This window comes from Geotrypetes seraphini, chromosome 2, assembly GCF_902459505.1.
Source record: "Geotrypetes seraphini chromosome 2, aGeoSer1.1, whole genome shotgun sequence".
Taxonomy (NCBI): Eukaryota; Metazoa; Chordata; class Amphibia; order Gymnophiona; family Dermophiidae; genus Geotrypetes; species Geotrypetes seraphini.
The window spans coordinates 351,383,809-351,406,365 of NC_047085.1; the positions used below are offsets into that span (position 1 = coordinate 351,383,809).

Genomic DNA, 22,557 nt, shown 5'->3' on the forward strand with positions numbered 1-22,557 from the left:
GTTGCACAGAGGCATCTTAAGCTGTCTTGGGGGTGGGTTAGGGACCAATGGAGAGGAGGACCGATGCCCATAAGCCCCTGTAATCACTGAATTGATATTGAAACATGTGCATTCCCCTATACACCCCCAAAACCCTTTTGCACTGGCATATTCGTGGCTCCTGCAGCCATAAGGGCTGTTGGGGTGGTAGATAAGTGGGTCTAGGGGATTCTGGAGGTGGTTTAGGGGGCTCACCATGACCTATAAGGGAGCTGTAGTGAGGAGAAGACATAGCACCCTTTTTGTGAAGTTCACAGCAGTGCCCTGTAAGATACCCCACTATTTAGGTGCCATGTCTGGGTGTTTAGTCCATCACTTTGCAGACCCCTCCCACGTCAACAGAGCTTGTTCTAGGCGTTTTTGACTTGGATAAAAAGTTGGATGAAAATGTGGTATAAAGTTGGACGATTTAGAGACTTGGTCGATCAGATCGACAGGATGTATACTTAAGACGATTTTCAAAACGAAAAAAAATGTGGACCTAAGCTGTTTTTTACTTTGGACGACTTGCGACTTAGATGAAAACGGACTTAGACGTTCCTTTCGATTATGCCCCTCCCCATGTTCGCTGTCTAACTGGCTGGGAGGGAGGTCTCGTGCGCCCTTTCAAAGACGAGTCCTTTAAGTACTATTGAGATTTATTTTCTTTTTCTTTTTTCTTAAATCTTGGATCATAATTACTTTGTTAATTGTGCATGTAAGTAATATAAATGCTTCTTGGATTGTAAACTGATTATTTAAGATATTTCTGTAATTTCTATTAAATCCCCAATTTTTTGTTGGTGATGTAAATTTGAAAATCAAGAAAGATGAAATAAAAAAAAGAAAAAGTTGGGAGTTTGGATAGATTTATGCAAGTACTTTGGGACTCTTTTTTATATATGTTTCAGGACTTTCATTAAACCATTGTTTATTAGCTTCAATAAATGTAACTGGTGGTTGGTTTTAGACATCTCACTTGCATTTTTTGCTGGATTATTCTCTACTCCAGAGCAGACAAAGGCAGCATTTAGATGTTGCTGTACTTTTGCTGCTCTCTAAACAACTTTGAATATATGGAAAAGCTATCAAGGGAGGGAAATGAAGGGTGGGGGCGATTTTAACTGTAATTAACATGCAGTCCTATTAAAAGCTAGACATTCTAGCTCAGTGGTCTCAAACTCGCGGCCCAGGAGCCACATGTGGCACGCCAGGTACTATTTTGAGGCCCTCGGTATGTTTACCATAATCACAAAAGTAAAATAAAACAGTTTCTTGATCTATGTCTCTTTAGCTATAAATGACAATATTATTATTAAGACTTAGCCAAAAGGAAAGATTTATAAAATATAAAGAGTTTTACCTCATGCAAAATTGTCATTTCTTTAATAAGACATTAACTATTTTTTCCTGAGGCCCTCCAAGTACCTACAAATCCAAAATGTGGCCCTGCAGAGGGTTTGAGTTTGAGACCACTGTTCTAGATGAAATGCAGCATTCTATCCAAGGTTGTTCTGCAGATTACCAAGGATACTTCATCCCCGTTATTATTGATGGCTCTTTAGATTAGACTGAAGAAAGAACTAAACTAACAGCTGGTGTTATATGAGAGGGTGAAAATACATTAATAACTATAACTTACAGATGAAACAAAGGCATTCTTATAGCCAGGTCTCTCTGGCATGCTTCAAGAAGACCTAAGAGTTTGGATCTTTGGGTAAAGGCAATTATCACAGAGTTTATGATTGGACATAGGAAGGGAGGTGCACTGATCACGAATTAATTGGAGGAACTCATGTGCACTTCTGTCTACATAGTAGCATACAAATTATGAACCCAATTAAAAAAAAAAAAAAAAAATCAGCCCCAGACAAATGGGTATCATGCAAATGGTCACACTTTATAGCTGACAGCTTGGGTACATCCTTAATGTGAACAGGAATAACTGAGCAAGCTGGCTTGATCAATTAATCTTTTTTTCTGCTGCTGTCTACTACTACTACTGTTACTACTAATCATTTGTATAGCGCTGAAAGGTGTACACAGTGCTGTACATTTTGATATTTATAGACGGTCCCTGCTCAGAAGAGCTTACAATCTAACTTGGACATAGAGGATAGGGGATGCAGAACCCAAGGTGAGAGCAGTTAGAAGTCTACTTGTCTGCTGGTAGCTACTTGTCATTTTGCTTTTTTAATAATTATGTATTTTATAAATTTTAAAAAATAAATGTTACTATCACATTGACAAAGTACCCATGAACGACTCCAGAGGAATTCAGAAACTCATGGGATAGGAAGCAGTGCACTATTGTGGATTAAGAACTGGTTAAAATATAGAAAACAGAGTAGGGTTAAATGGTCAATATTCTGAATGGAGAAAGGTATAGTGAGGTTCTCCAGGGGCTATGATGGGACCGCTGCTTTTTAACCTATGTATCAATGATCTGGAAATGAGAATAATGAGTGACGTGATTAAATTTGCTGATGACACAAAGTTGTTAAATCACAATTGTAAAAAATTCCAAGAGGACCTCAAGAGACCAGAAGACTGAGCATCCAAACAACAGATGGCATTTAATGTGAGCAAGTGCAAAGTAATGCATATAAGGAAGAGGAACCCAAACTATAGCTACGTAATGTGAGATTCCACATTAGGATTCACTGACCAGGAAAAGGATTTAGGTGCTGCTATGTAAAAACCCTCTGCTCAGTGTGGAGTGGCAGCTATGAAAGCGAACAGAATGTTAGGAATTATTAAGAAAGGAATGGAGAGCACAACTGAGAATATTATAAAGCTTTGGATTGCTCCTTGGTACACTGCATCTTGAATATTGTGTGCAACTTTGATTAAAAAAATATAGCAGAAATAGAAAAGGTACAGAGGAGGGCAATGAAAATGATAAGGGAGATGGGATGACTTCTCTATGAGGAATGGTTAAAGAGGCAAGGGCTCTTCAGTATGGAAAAGAGATGGCTATGATAGAGATCTATAAAATAGTGAGTGTAGTGGAACAGGTAGACTGAATCATTTGTTTACTCTTTCCAAAAACACAAGGGCTGGGGGGCACAAAATGAAATTACTAAGTAGTAAATTTAAAACCAGAGGAAATATTTCTTCATGCAATATGTAATGAAAAATTTTTAACAGACAATGTAAGTAAATGGCATTAGCTTAGCTGGGTTTCAAAATGGTTTGGATAACTTCCCACAAGAAAAATCCATAAGCCATTATTCACATGAGCTTTGAAAAATCCACTGCATATTGCTAGCATAAGCAGCAGAAAAACTGTATTTACCCTTTTGGAATCTTGCCAGGTACTTGTAACCTGGATTGGCCATTATTGGAAACAGGATACTGGGCTTGATGGATCTTCAGTCCGACTCAGTATGGCAACATTTATGTTCTTATGTATATTTCTATTTGAAAATAACCTTTTACAAGTAGTTGTGCCTGGAAGAAAATTGTCATAATCTCTAGGGTTCAAATTAAAGCTCCTAGTTTGACATTTTGCATTTAACTCGAAATAAGACATTTAAATTAGCCAGTAAACCCAGAGAATGAATAACGAAAACAAAGATGCACTCTACCTTCCTTCGATGGGATGGCACAATGAAAAAAGTTTCAATGTTATGCTTCTTCAAAAAACTGTTCCGTTCATGCCCATATCCAGGTTCAACCTCATAGTCCCCATTTAGGCATTCTAAGGTGGTCTTTGTTATATGAACCTTCCTGGGGGTTAGAAAAAGGGGAAGGAAAGAGAATAAGCAAGGTGGTAAATACCTTCATCCATAAAAAATAGGGGGCCTTATTTAAATTAATGTCATCACACTGTGAATTTCTGGAATATACACTGAAGAATACAATTTCAGCTACATAAAAAGTTGGTTCTTATAACTGTAGAACATCATTCATTTGTGAAAGTAATACTGTGTGGTTGATGTTCAATAAGGTTTGGCTCCTGTCTTTGGGAATTAAGCTTCTAAACTGACCTCAAAGTTTGCTAGAGCTGAATTCCTAAATATGTGCACCAATTTTATCTAGGATCCTAAATTTAGATGCCTAAAAATGGGTAGCAATGGGGTTGGATTTAGAACTGGGACAAATTTGTCAGGCCAATATTCAGAGAGATTTAAGCAGGCTGGAGAAGCTCCTTCCCACTTAAATTACTTAGAGCTTCCCGACCACTGATATTCTGTAGCACTTACAAGGGCAATGTTGCTAAGTATCACCTCTGACCGGCCATAAAAAAGTGGGTAGGACATGGGTGATAGAGGAGGTGACATTGAGGAGGAATTGGCAGTTACGAGGGACTGCTGAAAAGTTCTCAGCCCAACCAACAAGGTTGGGACAGTCTCCATCGAAGGCTATACACTTAGTCCAGTGATTTTTTTAACTTTTTTTGGTTCTGTCAAAAAAATACAGAGCAAAAAAGTGGAAAATTACTGGACTATGTGTATAGCCCTCGATGGAGACTGCCCCAACTTTGTTGGTTGGGCTGAGAACTTTTCAGCAGACCCTCATGTACAACTGCTGGCAATATTCAGTACTGCAAGGCTGCTGTGAGAGGTCACGGCAGCCGTTTTGATGAGGCAGCTTCTAGGGTCAGGGGTAAGTGGGGTTTGGTCCTGTACCCCAATGCCCCCATTGGACCACCATGGATGCTCAGTGGCCTGGGGAGGGGCTATGGTGGAAGTAGAAAGGAAGAAATAGGGATTGACGAGACCAAGAAACATTTACATATTATGCGGGTCCAGCCAATATTCAACCAGGGCCCACATAACTGTTATATATGGACTCTGGCTATCAGCCAGGATCTGTATATGATCCGACAGCCACTGGGTTTTCCAGTTGGTCCTCGATATTCAGTACTGGTGTCTGCACACAGCCTGGCACTGAATATTCAGGACTAATTTAGCCACTGATGGTCAGTGCTGACTACTATTGACCTGAATATCAGCTGCTATGATTTTCAGCACTAGGCATTTGGGAATTAGGTTAACAATGAAAGCAAGAACACCCTAACTAGTCTACTAAATCTAGGTTAATGAATGAATAACAGACCCAAATTTTTGAGCATATTTTATAGGCTTCTAAATTTAGATGAATTTGCTGCTAAAAATGTATGCTTCTAATTTTGGCTACGAATAGGAATCAAATTTAGGAACCCGACTTATAAAGATCATTTGAAAGTATTTCCACTTATACTGTAAATAGTGAAATTTACAGTATACATGCAGACTGCATACATGTAAGTGGTGATTTCAGAAAGGAACTGTTTGCACATGATTATCCCTCAAATGCAGAAACTTAAAGGGACTGGTTTGGTTTTGGCAGGCTTAAATTTTATTTGTATATTCCTGATATTTAAATAGGAATACACATATAGGCAAACAAATTTCACAGATGGCTTTTGCACTTGTTCTAAAGCATGAACGGGTTTTTTTTTTTAAGTGCTCATTAAAGCCAAAGCTTTGCATGAGTAATTAAAAGAGTAACTGCCAAGGAGTTGAGTGTCAATGGATCACCTGAAGCACCAATGGGGCATTCCCCCTCCCCCTCACTACCCGCAGTAAAAGAAAAGCAAATCCAGAACAGATGCGCTGGCAGTTAAGGGAAGATGGCATGACAGGAGATGAAAGGGAGGAAGGTGGGAAGAGAAAGGGCACAAGAAAAGAAGGGGGGTAAAAAAAATGGAAGGGACAGCATTAATTGTACCCCTGTCCAAAAGCACTCTACTATTCTATGGCTTCCTTCCCAACCCCATACCCCTATTCAGAGTGATGGAGAACAGAGATGGGACTGAAAGGAAGACTAACTGGTAAGGAGAAGAAAAATAAATTGTATGTGTTGGGCTAGGGCTGAGTAGCAGGATGTGAGGGGTGGAGGGCAAATATTCAGGACTAGAGGTGATAGAATCAGCCTGGTGAAATGTGACTTAGTAGGGGAAGGGAAGTGAACAGGCTCTTTTAATGAATTTCAATTTGTGTCAACTAATATCTCTAGTCACAAAAAATAGAGTAGGGAAGTTTGTCTATCAATAAGTGAAGAGCTGAGAAGTCAAAATTACTGGATAAAGTGCTATGTAAGACTCCTCAATACGAGATGAATAAATAGAGTATGTATCTAGCTTATAAAATAAATAAATTACATTTCGCATACACTCAGAATGTGTGATTCGACTGAGAGCCGTGGCTCCTATAGCCGAACCCACCGCCCCATCACTGTGTATGGCTTTGGTGAAAAAGTGTTGGTAAACCTGCTGTTCAAACAATAAAACTGTTTTGCGATAGCAAAAAAGAGAGAAAAGAAAATTCCCACTTAGCTTTCAAGTATTGCAACAGATCCCGACATGGACCATGTTTCGAGGTTCTTTTTCAAGGAACCCAAAAGATAATTTAAGCAGCTCGAATGCCAAGGAACTGGTAGCTGTGTGAATTTAGGGCGAGTAATCTTGTATTCATATATGAAGGGAGGTGAAGGATTTCTTTGCTTCTTCGTTTGTGGGGCGGTGGGTTCAGCTATAGGAGCCACGGCTCTTGGTCGAATCACACATTCTGAGTGTATGCGGAATTTAATTTATTTATTTTATAAGCTAGATACATACTCTATTTATTCATCTCGTATTGAGGAGTCTTACGTAGCACTTTAATTAATATCTATATCCATCTACATTTAACCTATAATATGTGGTGTACAGTATATGCCATCAGACTGACTTCATTTATACTTCAGAGAAATTGAATAAAATATCATTTGAAGCAATAGCCTCAATAATTCATCACTCAGCCAGCCACAAATCAGACATGTAAGGCCCAATTTTCTATAGGTTATCTTTCTCTGCAAAGGATGTCCAAGTTGGGGCATTTAAAACTCATGCAAAATTTTACAAAAAAAACTTGCTGAATATGAAGTCTTTTGTAAAATATGTCTAATGACACATAAATAATGTGGCACTATTTTAGAACCCCATCTACATTTCAGACATGCATTACCCAGTATTAAGATGTTTGTATTGCATATGTATGTCTAAATCTCAATTTTACAAAGCCAGGATATATATGTAAAAGGTAGGAAGTTATCAATGTGTAGCATGGGTTAGTGGAGCTCTGTCGAGTGGTGATATTATTTCTTGCATGGCAGTACATTCTTACAACTAGATTCAGCTAAGTACTCCTCTGTGAACAACGGTTCTGGATGAAAATGTTCCATGAATTAAGTGGTATCATGAACTGTTATGAGGAAACACTCCTGTCTAAGCTCCATTGGCTCCCAGTAATCTCCAGGATCCACTTCAAATATGCATGCCTAGCCTACAAGATCCTACATGGCATCCTTCCTGCCGTTATCCCTCTATCCTGGAACTCCCCAACCCCTACCTCCTCCAGATCCTCCCAAACTCTTAAACTATCCTTCCCTTCCACAAAAGGTATTTCTCATGCAGGCAAACTTGGGTCATCCCTCCCCTTTAGAATCACTGAGATCTGGAATAACCTTACCTCCCCGCTCCGATCCTCAAGCTCCCTCCAACTTTTCCGTAAACACCTAAAAACCTGGCTATTCTCAAAACTGTAACATTTCCCCCCTCTTAGGCCTCTCCCACCTTCCCCACCCTTTTACATCTAACTCTTAAACTCTCCACTGGAGTTCCTCTCTCATCCTAATTCCTGTAAACCGTGCCGAGCTCTGCATTCACTGAGATGGTGCGGTATATAAACCCAAGGTTTAGTTTAGTTTAGTTTTGAGGAAATATGAACTTTTTATGGGAAATATATTTTTTCACTATTTATTAGCACTAATTTTTGACTGAATGTGTGTTTTGGGACATCTATTTATTCACTCTTTTATGAACTTTTGATGATTTCTTTTTCTATTTGGGGGTTTGCATATTTACTATTCAATGTTCCTCATTAATTTTTCAAATATTTTTATGCACTTTAGGGTCAACTGATGCGACATTATGTAACTTTAAGGGGACACAGGGGAGTAAGTCTATCTTAGCATGAAATTGTTATGAGCACTTTGCACTTTACTTTCCAACCATCAGTGAGTTTGATATTGTGGATTCTTGAGAGTTCATTTAGTTTATTTATTATATTCACATATTTGTTTATTATTATTTTTTCTCTTCTTTTTCCCCCGGTGTGACTGTTTGACCTTGATTCACATAGGATTTGAATTGCATGGTTTGCACTTAGGACTAAGAGCTCCTTTTACAAAGGCACGCTAGCGGTTTAATGCACATAATAGCGTGCGCTAAACCGCCGGCCATGCTAGCCGCTATCGCCTCCTCTTGAGCAGGCGGTAGTTTTTAGGCCAGCGCGGGGGTTAGCACATGATGAAAAGTCGCACGCGTTAACCCCGCTAGCGCGGCTTAATAAAAGGAGCCCTGAATGATGTATGGGGCAGCTCTCATTTAGACTTATGTCTGGTGCTGGTCACCTATGGGTTGCTGCTCGAGCTCATAATCCCTCGCTTACACTTCAAGAGCTCATACTGATGTCCGTTTATTTAAAGCATTTTTGATAGGTTCTTATTTCCCCAAGGCCAAACACTCTCCCCGAGCGATTAAAACAGTTAGCCAACTATCGATTGAACTGTTTAGTGGTAAAACATCATGTCTTAATGATAGCCCACATTGATAACTATGTCCCTAAATCTCAATAATGTTTATTTGACAAGGGGGCTACTGTGTGGGTATGTTAGAGCCAAAAAATAAACATGCATTCCTCATTTCTGAACGGGAATATATATTTAGATCTAAAATGATGGATCTTTGATTTCTACATCTGCTCCCCAGTAGTGCTGCCTGATTCAAATTGATTCACCGATTCACTTCAGGTGAATCGATTCGAATCAATTTGTTATGCCAAAAAAATGAACTCACCAATTTGTCGGCTCCCTGAGACCCATTCGTGCTTTCCCTCTGCCGCCAGTCCTTCCATCTAATGTAACTTCCGGTTTTGCGAAAACAGAAGTTACATCAGAAGGACTTCAACAAAGTGAGTGCCGAGCGGAACTCTTCTGCGGATCGGCGGCAGCAAGGTGATTGGTTGGCTGGCTCTCTCCTTCCCGGTCGGAAGCTTTCTCCTCTCCTCCCCAGCCGCATCTACCAAGTTTCTACTCCAGGCAAAAGCAGCAGTGATTTAGCGATCTACAGAGTTCTCCTGCCACTACTCTAGGCATCTTCTCCCAATTCAGCTGCCCAAGCGAAATCAGGAAGTTTTCACTGAGGGTGGGCTGCAGTGGAGAGAAGACGCAACGAGTGGCGGCAGGAGAACTCATTGCTAAATCACTACCGCCACCAGCAACATCACAATAAAGGTAGATGGGGGGAGAAGGGAGATGGACTTGGGGGAGTTGGTGGATTGGAGAGGGAGAGATGGAGAGAAAATGGATGGGAGAGATGAACTTGGTGGAGGGGGAAAGATGAATGGTGGGAGCTGGGGGGAGATGGACTTGGGTGAGATCATGGAGAGGGGAGATGGGGGAATGGAAGAAATAATGGATCTAAAAACAGAGGAGAGGGAAAGAGATGGTGGACAGTGGGATTTAGGGAGGGAACAGAAAGGGAGAGCGTTGGACACATGGGATGGTGTGTGTGTGTGGGGGGATACACATACTGAATAAGAAGATAGTTGAGAAGAGAAAAGGAGAGCTGGTGGACCCTGGGGTGGTGGGGATGGATTAAGAGATGCTGGATGAAAGGGTAGTTGAGAAAAGGAGAGATGGTGGATCTGGGGATAGTGGAGTCTATCGCTGCAGCTATGGGAATGCAGACGAAAAAAAAGGAAAGATGCCAGACTTCCGGGGGAGGGAAAGGAAACGGAAGGGGAGGACAGAGATGGAAGATGGATGGTTAGCACGGAGAAAGAGGAAAACGACAAATGGGCAAGAGACCCTGTCAAATGAGTTATCAGAAGACATTTGTCGCAAAGCCTGGGACCAAAATGATTTGAATAATGACCAGATAAAAAAAGGTAGAAAAAATAATTTTATTTTCTGTTTTGTGATTACAATGTGTCAGATTTGATATGTATATCCTGCCGCGAACGTGAGCTAGGATTTAACAGAGAGAGGAAAAGTCTTTTGTGTTTGTCTATTTTGTTTATACCACAACGCCAGTGTGGGTAGGAGAGGGCAAAGGGGGTGGAGGTAAAGAGGCTATGAAATAAACCCACCAGGATGTTTTAAAAAAAACACCCAATTGGGCAGGAAAATCAAATCAAATTGAAAAATCGATTCAATAGGCTGAATCGAATCGAATCAATTTTTTTTCCTGAATTGGGTAGCACTTCTCCCCAGGATGGCTACATTTCAGAAAAGTGCTTGTTTCATGTAGCACTCCTTTAATCCACCAGTGTTTCTTGTCTTCCACTCCCCAATTCCCAAAAAGCAATATCAACAAAGTGTAGAATTACCAGACGTCCAGGAAAACCAGGACGTGTCCTCCTGGGTACTCAAAGGGATTTCCAAAACCCGGCAGTTTGACCAGGTTTTGGAAGTCCCTGACCTCAGGGCCGTGCCTGGAGGGTGTCTGCGTATTTACGGATGTTGACACAATGACATCATACGTATGTGCGCATGCACATGACATTGCATCAGTGTCCATGCATGCGCAGATGCAGTCCTGAGCTTGGGGAGTTTCGAGTGGGGCAGGGGCGCAGGATGGGGCAGAGCTGGTAGCAGAACAGGGTGAGGCTGGTGGCGGAATGGGGCGGGACCAGGTATCATTTTTTTTAAAATAGAGGAAATCTGGTAATCCTAAACCAAGTGTTTTCAATAACAGCGCCAGAAAACATAATCGGAAAAGCTTCGGAAACATCTAACATGGACATGTGTATATATGTATGTAGTATTCCTTAGGGCGTTTTGCATTTAACCAACAGTGCTCTCATGAATTAGTAGCAGATTTTGCTCTCTACGTATATAAGTAAAGAGGAGGGGATTTGATATACTGCCATTCTGTGGTTACAATCAAAACAGTTTACTTATTACATACAGGGACTTATTTTATAGCTGGGGCAATGAAGGGTTAAATGACTTGCTTACAGTCAAAAGGAGTTCCTCTGGTACACAGACCACCACACTAACCATTAGACTACTCCTCCACTTCACCAATTATATGAATAAATGGTTGATAAAAAAAAAAATATTGCACATGTAAGGGGAGAAAATTAAGGAGTCATGCTTCAAAACTCCAGTTCTTAGCATTTTGAATTGGATTTCAACACCTACTGCCTGATAGTCAGAGCTATTTGGCCAGCCAGGAATGGATCTTGCCTGGCCAAGTAGCACACAGCCGGCTATCTGCAGATATCACTGCACAACAATTTTTTGGTTAAGTCTTGATTCCTGAAAAGTTTTTGGTGATTATGACAGGTACCAACTTGGTATGCTCAAATATGGTTTTGGTTTTACTGCATCACGTAAGAACTATGAGAAATAGACATTTTTATGTTTACTGACAATAAAATATATAGTCAAGTTTACGTTTCGCACAAGCGACTAAATGAAACAGAATTAAAAGTGTTTTGCTCCCGAGTTTCTTTTATATTCAGTGTCTGGTGCATCACGTTGTAGCATCCAACAATAGTCGGCAAGCATTGACGGATTCCAATTGCCCTGGTATCGTTTCTCCATCGTAGCTATGTCTTGATGAAACCTTTCACCGTGCTCGTCACTCACAGCACCGAGATTTGCGGGGAAGAAGTCCAAGTGTGAATGGAGGAAATGAATCTTGAGTGACATATTGCACTTCATTCTCTTGTATGCTTTGAGAAGTTTGTCTACCAGCTGAATGTAGTTTGGGGCTCTGTAATTGCCCAGAAAATTGTCAACAACGTCTTTCAAGGCTTTCCAGCCAATTTTTTCCGGCCCAACTAACAGATCTTCAAATCGCTTGTCACTCATAACATGTCTGATCTGGGGGCCAACAAAAATACCCTCTTTGATCTTGGCATCAGTTATTCTTGGGAACATCTGTCTTAAATAACGAAAACCTTCCCCTTCCTTGCTCATTGCTTTCACAAAATTCTTCATGAGTCCCAGTTTAATGTGAAGAGGAGGCAAAAATATCTTTGTCGGGTCAACAAGCGATTCATGTGCTACATTTTTCTGTCCTGGAACTAACTTTTTACGGAGTGGCCAGTTCTTTCTAGAATAGTGCGACTCTCTGTCTCGGCTGTCCCATTCGCAGATGAAACAGCAGTACTTTGTATAGCCAAGCTGCAGTCCTAGTAACAGAGCAACGACTTTGAGGTCTCCACAGATATTCCAGTTATACCTGGTATACTGGACATACTTTAGTAACATTTCCATATTCTCATATGTTTCTTTCATATGTGCTGCATAGCCAACAGGTACTGAAGGATAAACGTTGCCATTGTGCAACAGAACAGCTTTCAGGCTTAACATTGACGAATCAATGAAAAGACGCCACTCTTCCGGGTTGTGATCACAACCAAAGACCGAGAACAATCCTTCAATGTCACAACAGAAACAGAGACTGTCGACTTGTGCAAAAAATTTGGTTATATCATGATGCCGGTCTCGAAACACAGAAATTTTCGTACCTGGTGATAGCAAACACCATTCCTGCAGTCTCGAACCTAGCAGCTCAGCTTTTGCTTTTGACAGACCCAAATCTCTGACCAAATCGTTCAATTCGGACTGTGTTATCAGATGTGGATCGCCTGATGAGGATGGTTCAAAATCCGGGTCAATGTCACTGTTAGAACCCTGCACTGCAGTTTCTTCATCTGGTTCGTCTAAGGTCCAATCCTCTGGTGGTTTCGGAACTGGAAGACTGTCATCATGTGGCATGGGTCTCATTGCTGAAGGCAGATTAGGATATTCAATTGACTTCTTGTTTTTGGCAGAGAAACCAGACACATTAGTCAAACAGAAATAACAGTCCGTCACATGGTCTTTCTGTTCTCGCCATATCATCGGAACAGCAAATGGCATCGTCTTTCGAGTACCTCTGAGCCAGGCTCTCAGACTAACAGCACATGTCGCACAGCAAATGTGAGGCGCCCATTGCTTGTCTTGATCACCTATTTTGCAGCCAAAATACAGATGATAGGCTTTCTTTACAAGGGCAGTCATCGAACGTCTCTGAGGCGTAAGTGTATATTCCCCACAGATATAGCAGAATGTGTCGCGGCTGTTACGACACCGACGAGACATATTGCCCGACACCAAAACGTCTATAGCATCAAGCTTACTTACTGTTATATTGCTACAGCTACTATACTACTATACTTTACTATACTGATACTATATACACACACGGACTATCTATATTAACCAAATGAGCAGGATCGGTGTATGGAAGCCACCATTATAGCATGGTGAGACAGCGCAAGCTCGTTCAGACCTGCCCAGACATGCCCAGGATGTCATCTTCCATAAAACAGCTTCCAACCTGGCTAGATTTTATGCATGGACATACTCAGGCGGCACAAACCGTTGTTGATAAGACACTTATGGGAGAAAAAATTGTTTGCATCCAAATATAAGAAAAAATCACGACAAAATTGAAGATTTCTCTGAAATGGTACGTGATGGGTAATTTTTGATGTAATATTCATGATCAGCACCCAAAATTCTATAAGAAACACCCAGCAGTGTTCAGGAAGCAAAAACTTTGTTGTGCAGTGTATTCAGTGGGAGATGGCTGGCTATATCCCGCTGAATATCTTGCTCTGCAGATAGCCTGTTAAATAGATACATCATGCAACATAGCCAATCACTGCCTATGTTTCCTCTAAGCTGAGCACGTGAACAATTGTTCATACATTCTGGGAGTATCCCTTACTGATTTTATATAGCTGTTCACAAAATTACTTGCAAATCTGGAACGTTGTTGGTTTTTAGAACTTGTTACTCACATTTTTAAAAAAAATTTTGCACGCATCCAGCCAGACCTTAGAGGGAGCATTGGTTACCACCCATATTCATTGCCTTGCTGGCTAAGTTCAGCAGCCAGATAGGCCCATCTAAAATGTAGGTCTGTTTTTGACCACTAGGATTTAGCCATCCAGCTAATGAATATTGGCTTAACTAGCTATGTCTAAGCTGGCCAAAAGCCCCTGGAAATTCAATGCTGGTCACCAGATACAGCACCAGCATTGAATTTCCAGTTTTGACAATGACCATGGGAAATAGTCAGCCATCTCCCTTGGTCTGAATATCAGCTCCAACAGGACTAAGCATATGAGTAAGTACCAGAAATTTTACTAGACTTACCCTGGCAAACCCCCAGCTTCCATCACATTGGCTAAAGAAACATCATTAGACCAGACGTCATATTGCCATTTACGAAGACCCAAGACTCCACAAAGAACCCGGCCTGTGTGCAATCCAACTCTCATGTTGAGGTCTACCTCAGTAGCTTCTGCTACCGATCTGAAATAGATAGTATATATGTTATCATTTTTATATTTGATATTTTGTATTATATAATCTAGATTGCTGATGATATACATATCTCAAGTGTTTAATTGCTAAGCAGGAAAGATTAATAATCTGTAGAAATATCCCATGTATGAATTAATTATAGCTGGCAAAAATTTTTTTTAAAAGGGCAAACTTGTAAAATTGATTATTAAGGAAAAGATGCAAAATATTTATATAAATGGAAACAGGTGCTAGCACTATTGCTACAGTATGTGCAATCATTGAGTATTATACATATGTATATACAGTATATATAGTCTGTTCAAAAATTTCCAGGACAGTGTGAATTGTGCACGAACGGGAAGTTATTTTGAGATGTGCTATGCAGCATTGAGTGGCTTTAAACTTCACGAGTAACCTCCTTTTTTCTGTTTGTTGATATCTGTTTTTGTCTCTGAGCTAAAGTAGTTTTTCTGAAAGTGTGTTTTCTTGATTGGCTATTTTTCATCATGTGCGACCTCAATGAGCATCACTACAGCGTGGAGTTTTGTTTTAAACTGAGTAAGACCACTACAGAAACTTATGAAATGTTGAAATTAGCTTAAGGGGAACATGTCATGAGTCGTGGAAGGTGTTTTGAATGTGTCAAAGTTCATGAATTTTGCACAGAAAATGCAATCAGTTCTTCCCCAATCACTTTAACCGTAATATATTTACATACCCAAAGATCACAGGCTGCAAATACAAATCCTTCTTGGATAGGTCCTTCATGTACCATCAAGCAAACAGCAGTCCTGGCTGGGAAATTATATTAACGGAACCAGGCTGACCTACGGCACATTCCGGAAAGCAATTAAAATCGCACTATTTGACAAATTCATCTCCTAAATTGAAACCTCACCACTTAAGTTATATGTTCCCTCTGTTCAACCTCGGTGTAATATGTTGTCCTCTTATCTATTTCTCATGTAATAAGTTGTACCCCATTCTTTTTGCATTCTGTAATTCGCTGATTGTCTAGCCTTCTTCGATGTGAACCGCCTAGAAGTCTTCTCGACTGTGGCGGTATAGAAGAATAAAGTTATTATTATTATTATTTACTATCCTGACTTGGCACCTGCTGACTTCTTCTTATATCCTAAACTTAAATCTGCGCTTAAAGGAAATTGATTCAATATCATTGAAGACATAAAGCAAAATTTGATGCAGCAACTTTTGGTGATTCCTGAAGATGCGTTTAAGGACTGTTTCCAGAAGTGGAAATGACATTGGAAAAAGTGTATATGTAGAAAAGGGGAGTACTTTGAAGGGATTCAATGGAATGTTGTAAGATTGTTTAATAAGTTTTTATAAAATTAGTCTTGGAACTTTTTGAACATTCATCATGTGTATATCTATCTATCTATCTATCTATCTATCTATCTATATACTGTATATACACACATACATTGTCACGCCCAGGGTCCCTGCCGTCCGCAGCAGATCTCCGGGTCATGGCAATATTTCTGGCCTGGTGTGTCCCCTTCTGCTAAATGAACCCTTCAGGACTTTGTTGGACCCAGGCAACTGCCTAAGACACTGATCACAGGTAAGTAGCTTTATCTTCTACCTTAAAGGACTACACAGTCGGAAGGTCAAATGTCTTTGATTTATTTAGGCCACTGGCCAAACAGTGATTATAGTATTTCATGGTCAACTTAATACAACAGCAGATAACAGAGGGTGCAAACAGATCAGAGTTTTCACAAAAAGAGCAATATTCTAGTATTTGAGGATTAATCAGGTTGGTCAGCACCCCAATGTCTTTCTCTGATATTTCTATTAATGCAGCTGGCTTAGTTCTCCTCACTAGTGCAGCCTACTCATCCAAAATCCAAGAGAGTACACAAACACCATCACAGGAAAAGGTGACATCTCAAAATCCTGGCGGCCCCCTTGCAGGGTCCCTCAGGGTTTACCGCTCTCCCCAATCCTGTTCAATCTCTATATGACTACATTGAACCTTTACAAGTTGCCAGCTTGGGAAACACTGTTCACCTATGCGGATGATATCTTTATATTGATTGAGATTGATTCAGATCTCACCAAACCAGCTTTTAAAATAAATCATTGTATCTCCAAACTCCAAGCCTGGGCTATGTCTGTCCAGATGAAGCTAAATGCTGCAAAAACAATACTTTTATGGCTAGGCCCAAAATTGGACTGTCTTCCTCCAACTGTAACTTTGGATTCTGGGGATCTCCCTGCAGATCGAGTTCTCTTCCAAGATACTGGGAGTTCTCATAGACTCTTCTCTTACCTTTAAGTATCAAATAAATTCAAGAAGTGCTTCTTTAGCGTTCGAATGTTGAGGAAGGTCAGAAACCTTTTCCACCAACAACACTTCTCTGTTCTGGTCCAATCTATCATATTATCCCGGCTAGATTACTGTAGCGCTATCTATCTCGGCATAACAAAGACTAGCCTTCAAAGACTCCAACTGATACAAAATACTGCTGCAAATTAATTTTTGGAAAAAGTAAATTTGACCTTTGCTTTTAAACCTTCATTGGCATCCGGTCTATCTCAGGATTCACTTTAAATGTGCATGTATTACTTTTGATGTGTACAAAATGCAGGCAGAATTTATTGTGACAAATATAAATTTATAAAAACCTTTTTCCCAAACAAGGGACTTTGTGAGACGCTTTACAGGAGTTGGCGATTCTCGGCACATTGGACCTTTTGGTTTATGATTTTTTATTCCATATTTTTTGTGGCATATTTTTTAAACCTTTTTGCACATTGGACCCCTGACGAAGGTTTGTCTGAAACACGGACCGTGTCGGGTCCCTTGTTTGGGAAAAAGGTTTTTATAAATTTATATTTGTCACAATAAATTCTGCCTGCATCTTGTACACATCTGCAGTTGTTTTTTGTTTGTTCCTGGTTGGTTTTTTCTGCAGATAAGGTTGGACCCCTCCTTCCTTTTTTGTTGCTCTGTGCATGCATTACTTTTAAAATTTTATATGGTATCTTCATCCCTCTTGTCCCTTTATTTATGGAATGCTTATAGATTCTCCTATGCAAGAGGCACCCAACAATTCAAACTCTCCCTTCACAGAGAAAGGTAGGGGAGGGTCATTGGGGTGGGCAGACTAGATGGGCCGTGGCCCTTATCTGCCGTCTATTTCTATGTTTCTATGTTTCCTTCAGTGAAAGGAATCAAGAATTTCAGTCAATCCTTGGTGTTCAAATTTTCTCAACTATGGAACAAACTTCCTCTTATTTTAAGGGGTCCTGGCCCTTTTCAACTTTTTTGTAAATCTTTAAAAACTATTTTATTTGCCAAACACTTTGGAACTAGTCATATTAATATTTTCTGATTGTTAACTTTTAAAGTATTTTTTAGTTAATGTTAACCGAGTCGAGCTCCTTTTTGGCTGAAGACCCGGAATACAAAGCTAAGTTTTAGTTTAGTTTAGTTTTAGTTTAGTTTAATGTGGTCATCAAAAGAAAACATATGCCCAAAATCAAAGACTATTTCCTTCTAGTTTCTTCAGCCTTTTTCAGTAGGGCTGAGCATTGGGTCCAGGCTGCGGTAAGGTAAAGGACAGACGAGACTCTCTGCATAAATGGGGGTTTGGTGAGATACAACTAAAACCTAGCATAGCTGTAAAAATCAGGACCTTTGCTCAGTACTACGTGGACAGTTCTTCATAATCAAGAATGGTTTTCTTAATGGGTTAGCACTTTGCAATTGTGTTGAGACCTGGCATCCCTCCTGCTGGCGATCTACGTGGTGGGGTTGCCAGGTAGGAGGGAGTGGGCTCCCTCCTGCCAGTTCGGGGTTCATGGGTTCCAAGGAGGTTGTCGGCAGGAGGGCTTGGGCTCCCTCTTGCCGGTAATCGCGAGATTTGGTGGGGGGGAAGACAGTTACAGGATTCTGTAACCGGCGTTGTTTATGACAGATGCCGGTTAGAGAATCCTGCTTTTAGGTGAAGGACTGGTCCCCTCCTTCGCCTAAAAGGTCTTGTTTTGGGCATTTGGGATTTGGGCGATTTTTTGGTTGGGAATGTGTTTTAAGGTTAGATGGTCTGGGTGATTAAACTGTTGAACGTAGAGATAGGCCATTCTAAAAAAAAAAAAAGCTCATTTTGGACGGTATTTATTGAGAATGGACATTTCCCTGCTGCCTACTTTCTGCATCTAGGGACTTAGGCCAAAAGGGGACTTAGACTTTTTTTGTATTATGCCCCTTCATGTTTCCAAGTTTATTTAATATTTGATATATTGTCTATCAAGTATTAGTTAAATGGTTTACAATAAATATAGTATTAAAAAATGCAACTTAAAATGTAAGGTAAAATTAACTAAAAAGGGAGGATTTGATGACAAACAAAGACTAATATGACTGGAAGGAAAGAACACAGGGGTGCAAAAATTACATTGAGATAAAATTAAAGCAAAAGGGAGGGAGAGGAGAGTAGAAGCTACAAAAAGTAAGGGGTCACTTCTAAGGAAGTGTAACCCGGACGCATGGACCTGCCCCATTCCGCCCCATCTCCACCCCTTCAAAGCCTCATCTTCTCTGATAAGCTCCTGCTGCATCTGGAGAGCCTCAAGCATGCGTGGATGTGTGTGACGTCATCCTTGCATGCTCAGAGATCTTCCACATGTGGCCGGAGCTTTTCAGGGCTTTCCAAAACCCAGACAAACTGCTGAGTTTTGGAAAGTCCATCCAGGAACCTGGACAGTCATCTAAAAAGAGGACATGCCAGGTTTTCCTGGATGTCTGATAAACCTATCTTTAGCGAACACCCCTGACCCTCCCAGAAAGGCCATATGGTCTTTATAGGTCAGATTCTATAAACAGTGCCTAAGCTCGTCTACATTGTAAGTGCCATTCAGTTGTCAATCAACCACTAGGCACCACTTATAGAAACCTGCCTAGCAGCGCCTAGGTGTGCTTAGGCATCCTAGAGGTCTGTAATTAGGCCAGATTTTACCAGGCCTAATTTACCGGTGCCAGCTCGGATGCCTAGCAGCGCCTAAGTCAACAATGCCTATTCTTCACCCCAAGCATGCCAATTTTTCAGGTAGACATCGTGAAGCATAGAAGGGCACCTTCACTTAGGCATCTCTAGGTGTCCTAAAAATTTGGTGCCGAACCCTTAATTGGTTAAGTTTTTTTTAATTATTATTGGCTGAAAACTGTCTTGGTTAATTACCACACCAATTAAGACAATTTTTTAAAAAATGTTGAGCGTGGATTACAAAGTTAGGTGTCGCTAGGCATCTTCGATTAGGGCCTAGTGGCATGAAATGTAGGCACGCTATATAGAATCTGGCCCTATCTGCCTTTGTTTTTCTCTGTTTCTATGTAACCTGAAGCAAAATAAACAATGCTGAAATTTTTCAGGAAGTATCTATTTTAAAAATGTCAGACGCACTGTCATTCTGCTGTTTTCATACTTTATTGGATAGATGAGCTAGTTAGACAATAGTTCTATAATATTTCACAGAATATATTTGGAAACAAGACTTGTTCATCACTTGTGTGTTCCAATAAATCAATGGGAACAAATGTGAAGACTAAAAAAACCAGAACATTTGCATCATTATCTGCCAAAACAATTCCTTTTTTTTTTTTTTTTTCCAGCGTTAGCACATTAAGCAAGCAGAATGTGGTATTAGGTGAAGAACAATGGCTCTAAAAATATCATTGAGCTACAAAATTCTATGTTGCAATCTGAAGATTAGCAACGATTTGCCTTACTAGAAGGAAGTTCACATAAGGGCAAATTCTATAAGAAGCGCCCAAAAAGTTAGGCACCGAATTAGGCACCGTTCAGCGCAATTCAAGTAAAATTGGGTGCTGTTTAGAGAATCACGCTGAGCGGCACCTATTTTGGAGGCTCCCAATAAATAGGCCAGCTCTAGGCACAACTAAAACGTAGGCACCCATGCAAGCGCTTAACCACGCTTAAGAGCAGCGATTCTGCAACAAGGTGCCTAACACAAAGCCACACCCATGCCTAACATGCATAGCGCCTATTTTTTTTTTTGAAGGCCGTCTAAATTTTTAGAGGCACCTTGTTACAGAATCACTCTTTCTTGATAGGTGCCTAAGTTTCAATTAGTGCTGATTAAAAAGCTTAATTGAGCTTAATTCAATTTAGATAGGTGCTTAGCTAGTTAGGCGCCTTCAAAAGAGGTACCTAACATTAGGCACCGGTTACAGAATTTGGGCCATAATATCCAAGAAAATACATTACTTACAAGGGAAGTTATCAACACAGGCCACCATGAAATCCTGTGCTAAAATAGCATAACTAGTATTAAAATAACCCATTTTAATGGTAGCACATGTACGGCCGATATTCAGACTGCAGGAGACAAGCCGACTAACTGTAAACAAGTACTTAAATTTACATACCGTTTAGCCAAGTACACACCAAAGGTCATATTCTATATATTGCACAAAAACAGCACATTATATCATCTTTTTTGGGCATTAAACATTTAGGGCTCCATTTACAAAGCCGCGCTAGCGGTTTTAACGCATGCGCTAGCCGGAAATGTACCACCTGCTCAAAAGGAGGCGGTAGTGGCTAGTGCACATGGCAATTTAGCGCATGCTATTCTGCGCGTTAAGGCCCTAGCGCAGCTTTGTAAAAGGAGCCCTTACTGTCATCATAGTGAAAGACACCACCATTATAGTATCTTCCCACTCAAACGCCCACCATTATAACCTTGATCCTCAGCAACACCACTGTGTTCAAATCATTTCATTACACAGAGCTTTACCTGTTGAAATGTCACCGGATCTTATGTTTAATTTTCTATTCTATTAGATATAAGTTAGGATATATAAATAGTTTTCAATACTGTTTCAATAACTTATTATAATCATTGCATTTTTAACCAGTATTTAGCTTTAGCATGTGGTCTCAGTTAGGGACATTCTATACTGACATGTCCCTAATAATATGTCTAAATCCAATGGCTGAAAGGTAAATTAGTAGTATAACCCAGACCGGTAATATATAATGTCGCCAAAATATGTCCAGATATATTTAGATATTAAATTGTTTAAAAACCTGACGCCTCAGCCCCACCACTCCTCCGCATTGTTTAATTCAAAAAAGCGGGAAGTTTTAATGTGGGAGCTTCATCATCGGCTGTCTGGTTTATTTGCAGTTTTCGCTTATTTCTTTATTTTACTATTCGTTTGTTTTACTATTCTTTTATAAAGAATCAGTGTTTTGAAACTTTTCTATTCTTCAATTCTTAATTTAGTAATATAGCTCCTAATATAGGCTCATAGTGTGAACTTTAAGAGTTGTTTATATACTCTGGGTTGACACTGAGATGAGTATATAAACAACTCTTAAAGTTCACACTATGAGCCTATATTAGGAGCTATATTACTAAATTAAGAATTGAAGAATAGAAAAGTTTCAAAACACGGGCCTAATAATATGTCGGCACCTCTCTTGACAGCGCATAGTGTGTGATTCTACAAAATGCCTCCAAAGTTAGGTGCAGTTTATAAAATCATGCATAACACCTCTGGTAGTTAGTAACCACGGATATTCAATGCCATTTCCAGTGACCGGAATTGAATATTGTGACAAACCCAAGTCTGTTTCAGGTTTTGTCTATGACAAACCTAAGTCCGTTCCGGGTTTTGTCCCAGACATAGGGAGAAAATACACTGAACCCCGGTGCAAGAGAGCTGATCAAGTAGAATCCCAGAGTACAGAATTAGCTGACTACTGCTTAGACAGAGAGATTGCATCAGATGAGGAATGGCAGGAAAAGGACAGGCCGGAAAGCTTTATTCAGTTTAAACCTGTCCCTGCCACTGCCAGGGGATTACTACCTTTCCAGCAGCCTGTCCTTGTAAGAGCCAGGGCTGGAAAGAAACCTGTATGTAATCAAACGGAGCAAGCTAATGTGTGGAAAGCCCTTCCCCCACCCAGGCTTAGGGGGGAGTAGCTCTCCACAGCTTAAAATTAGTCCCTTCAGAGTAGGAAGGGGAGAGAGGCAAACAGAGTAGGAAGGGGAGAGAGACAAACGGAACAGAGGCCAGCTGAAGCTGACGAGAGCCAGGAAGAGAGAAGGACTCTCTCTCCCTAGCCAGAGGAGGCT

General features: G+C 40.3%; 1 protein-coding gene across 1 annotated transcript in view; it reads right to left on the bottom strand.

Moving 5' to 3' along the window:
- Positions 1-22,557, bottom strand: part of ADCY1 (adenylate cyclase 1) — a 562,816-nt gene that overhangs the window by 238,461 nt on the left and 301,798 nt on the right. The window contains exons 6-7 of the mRNA XM_033930390.1: positions 14,272-14,430; positions 3,609-3,750 (exon numbers count right to left, since the gene is read on the bottom strand). Coding sequence (XP_033786281.1) covers positions 3,609-3,750; positions 14,272-14,430 — 301 coding nt within the window. The remainder of the gene's footprint in view (positions 1-3,608; positions 3,751-14,271; positions 14,431-22,557) is intronic.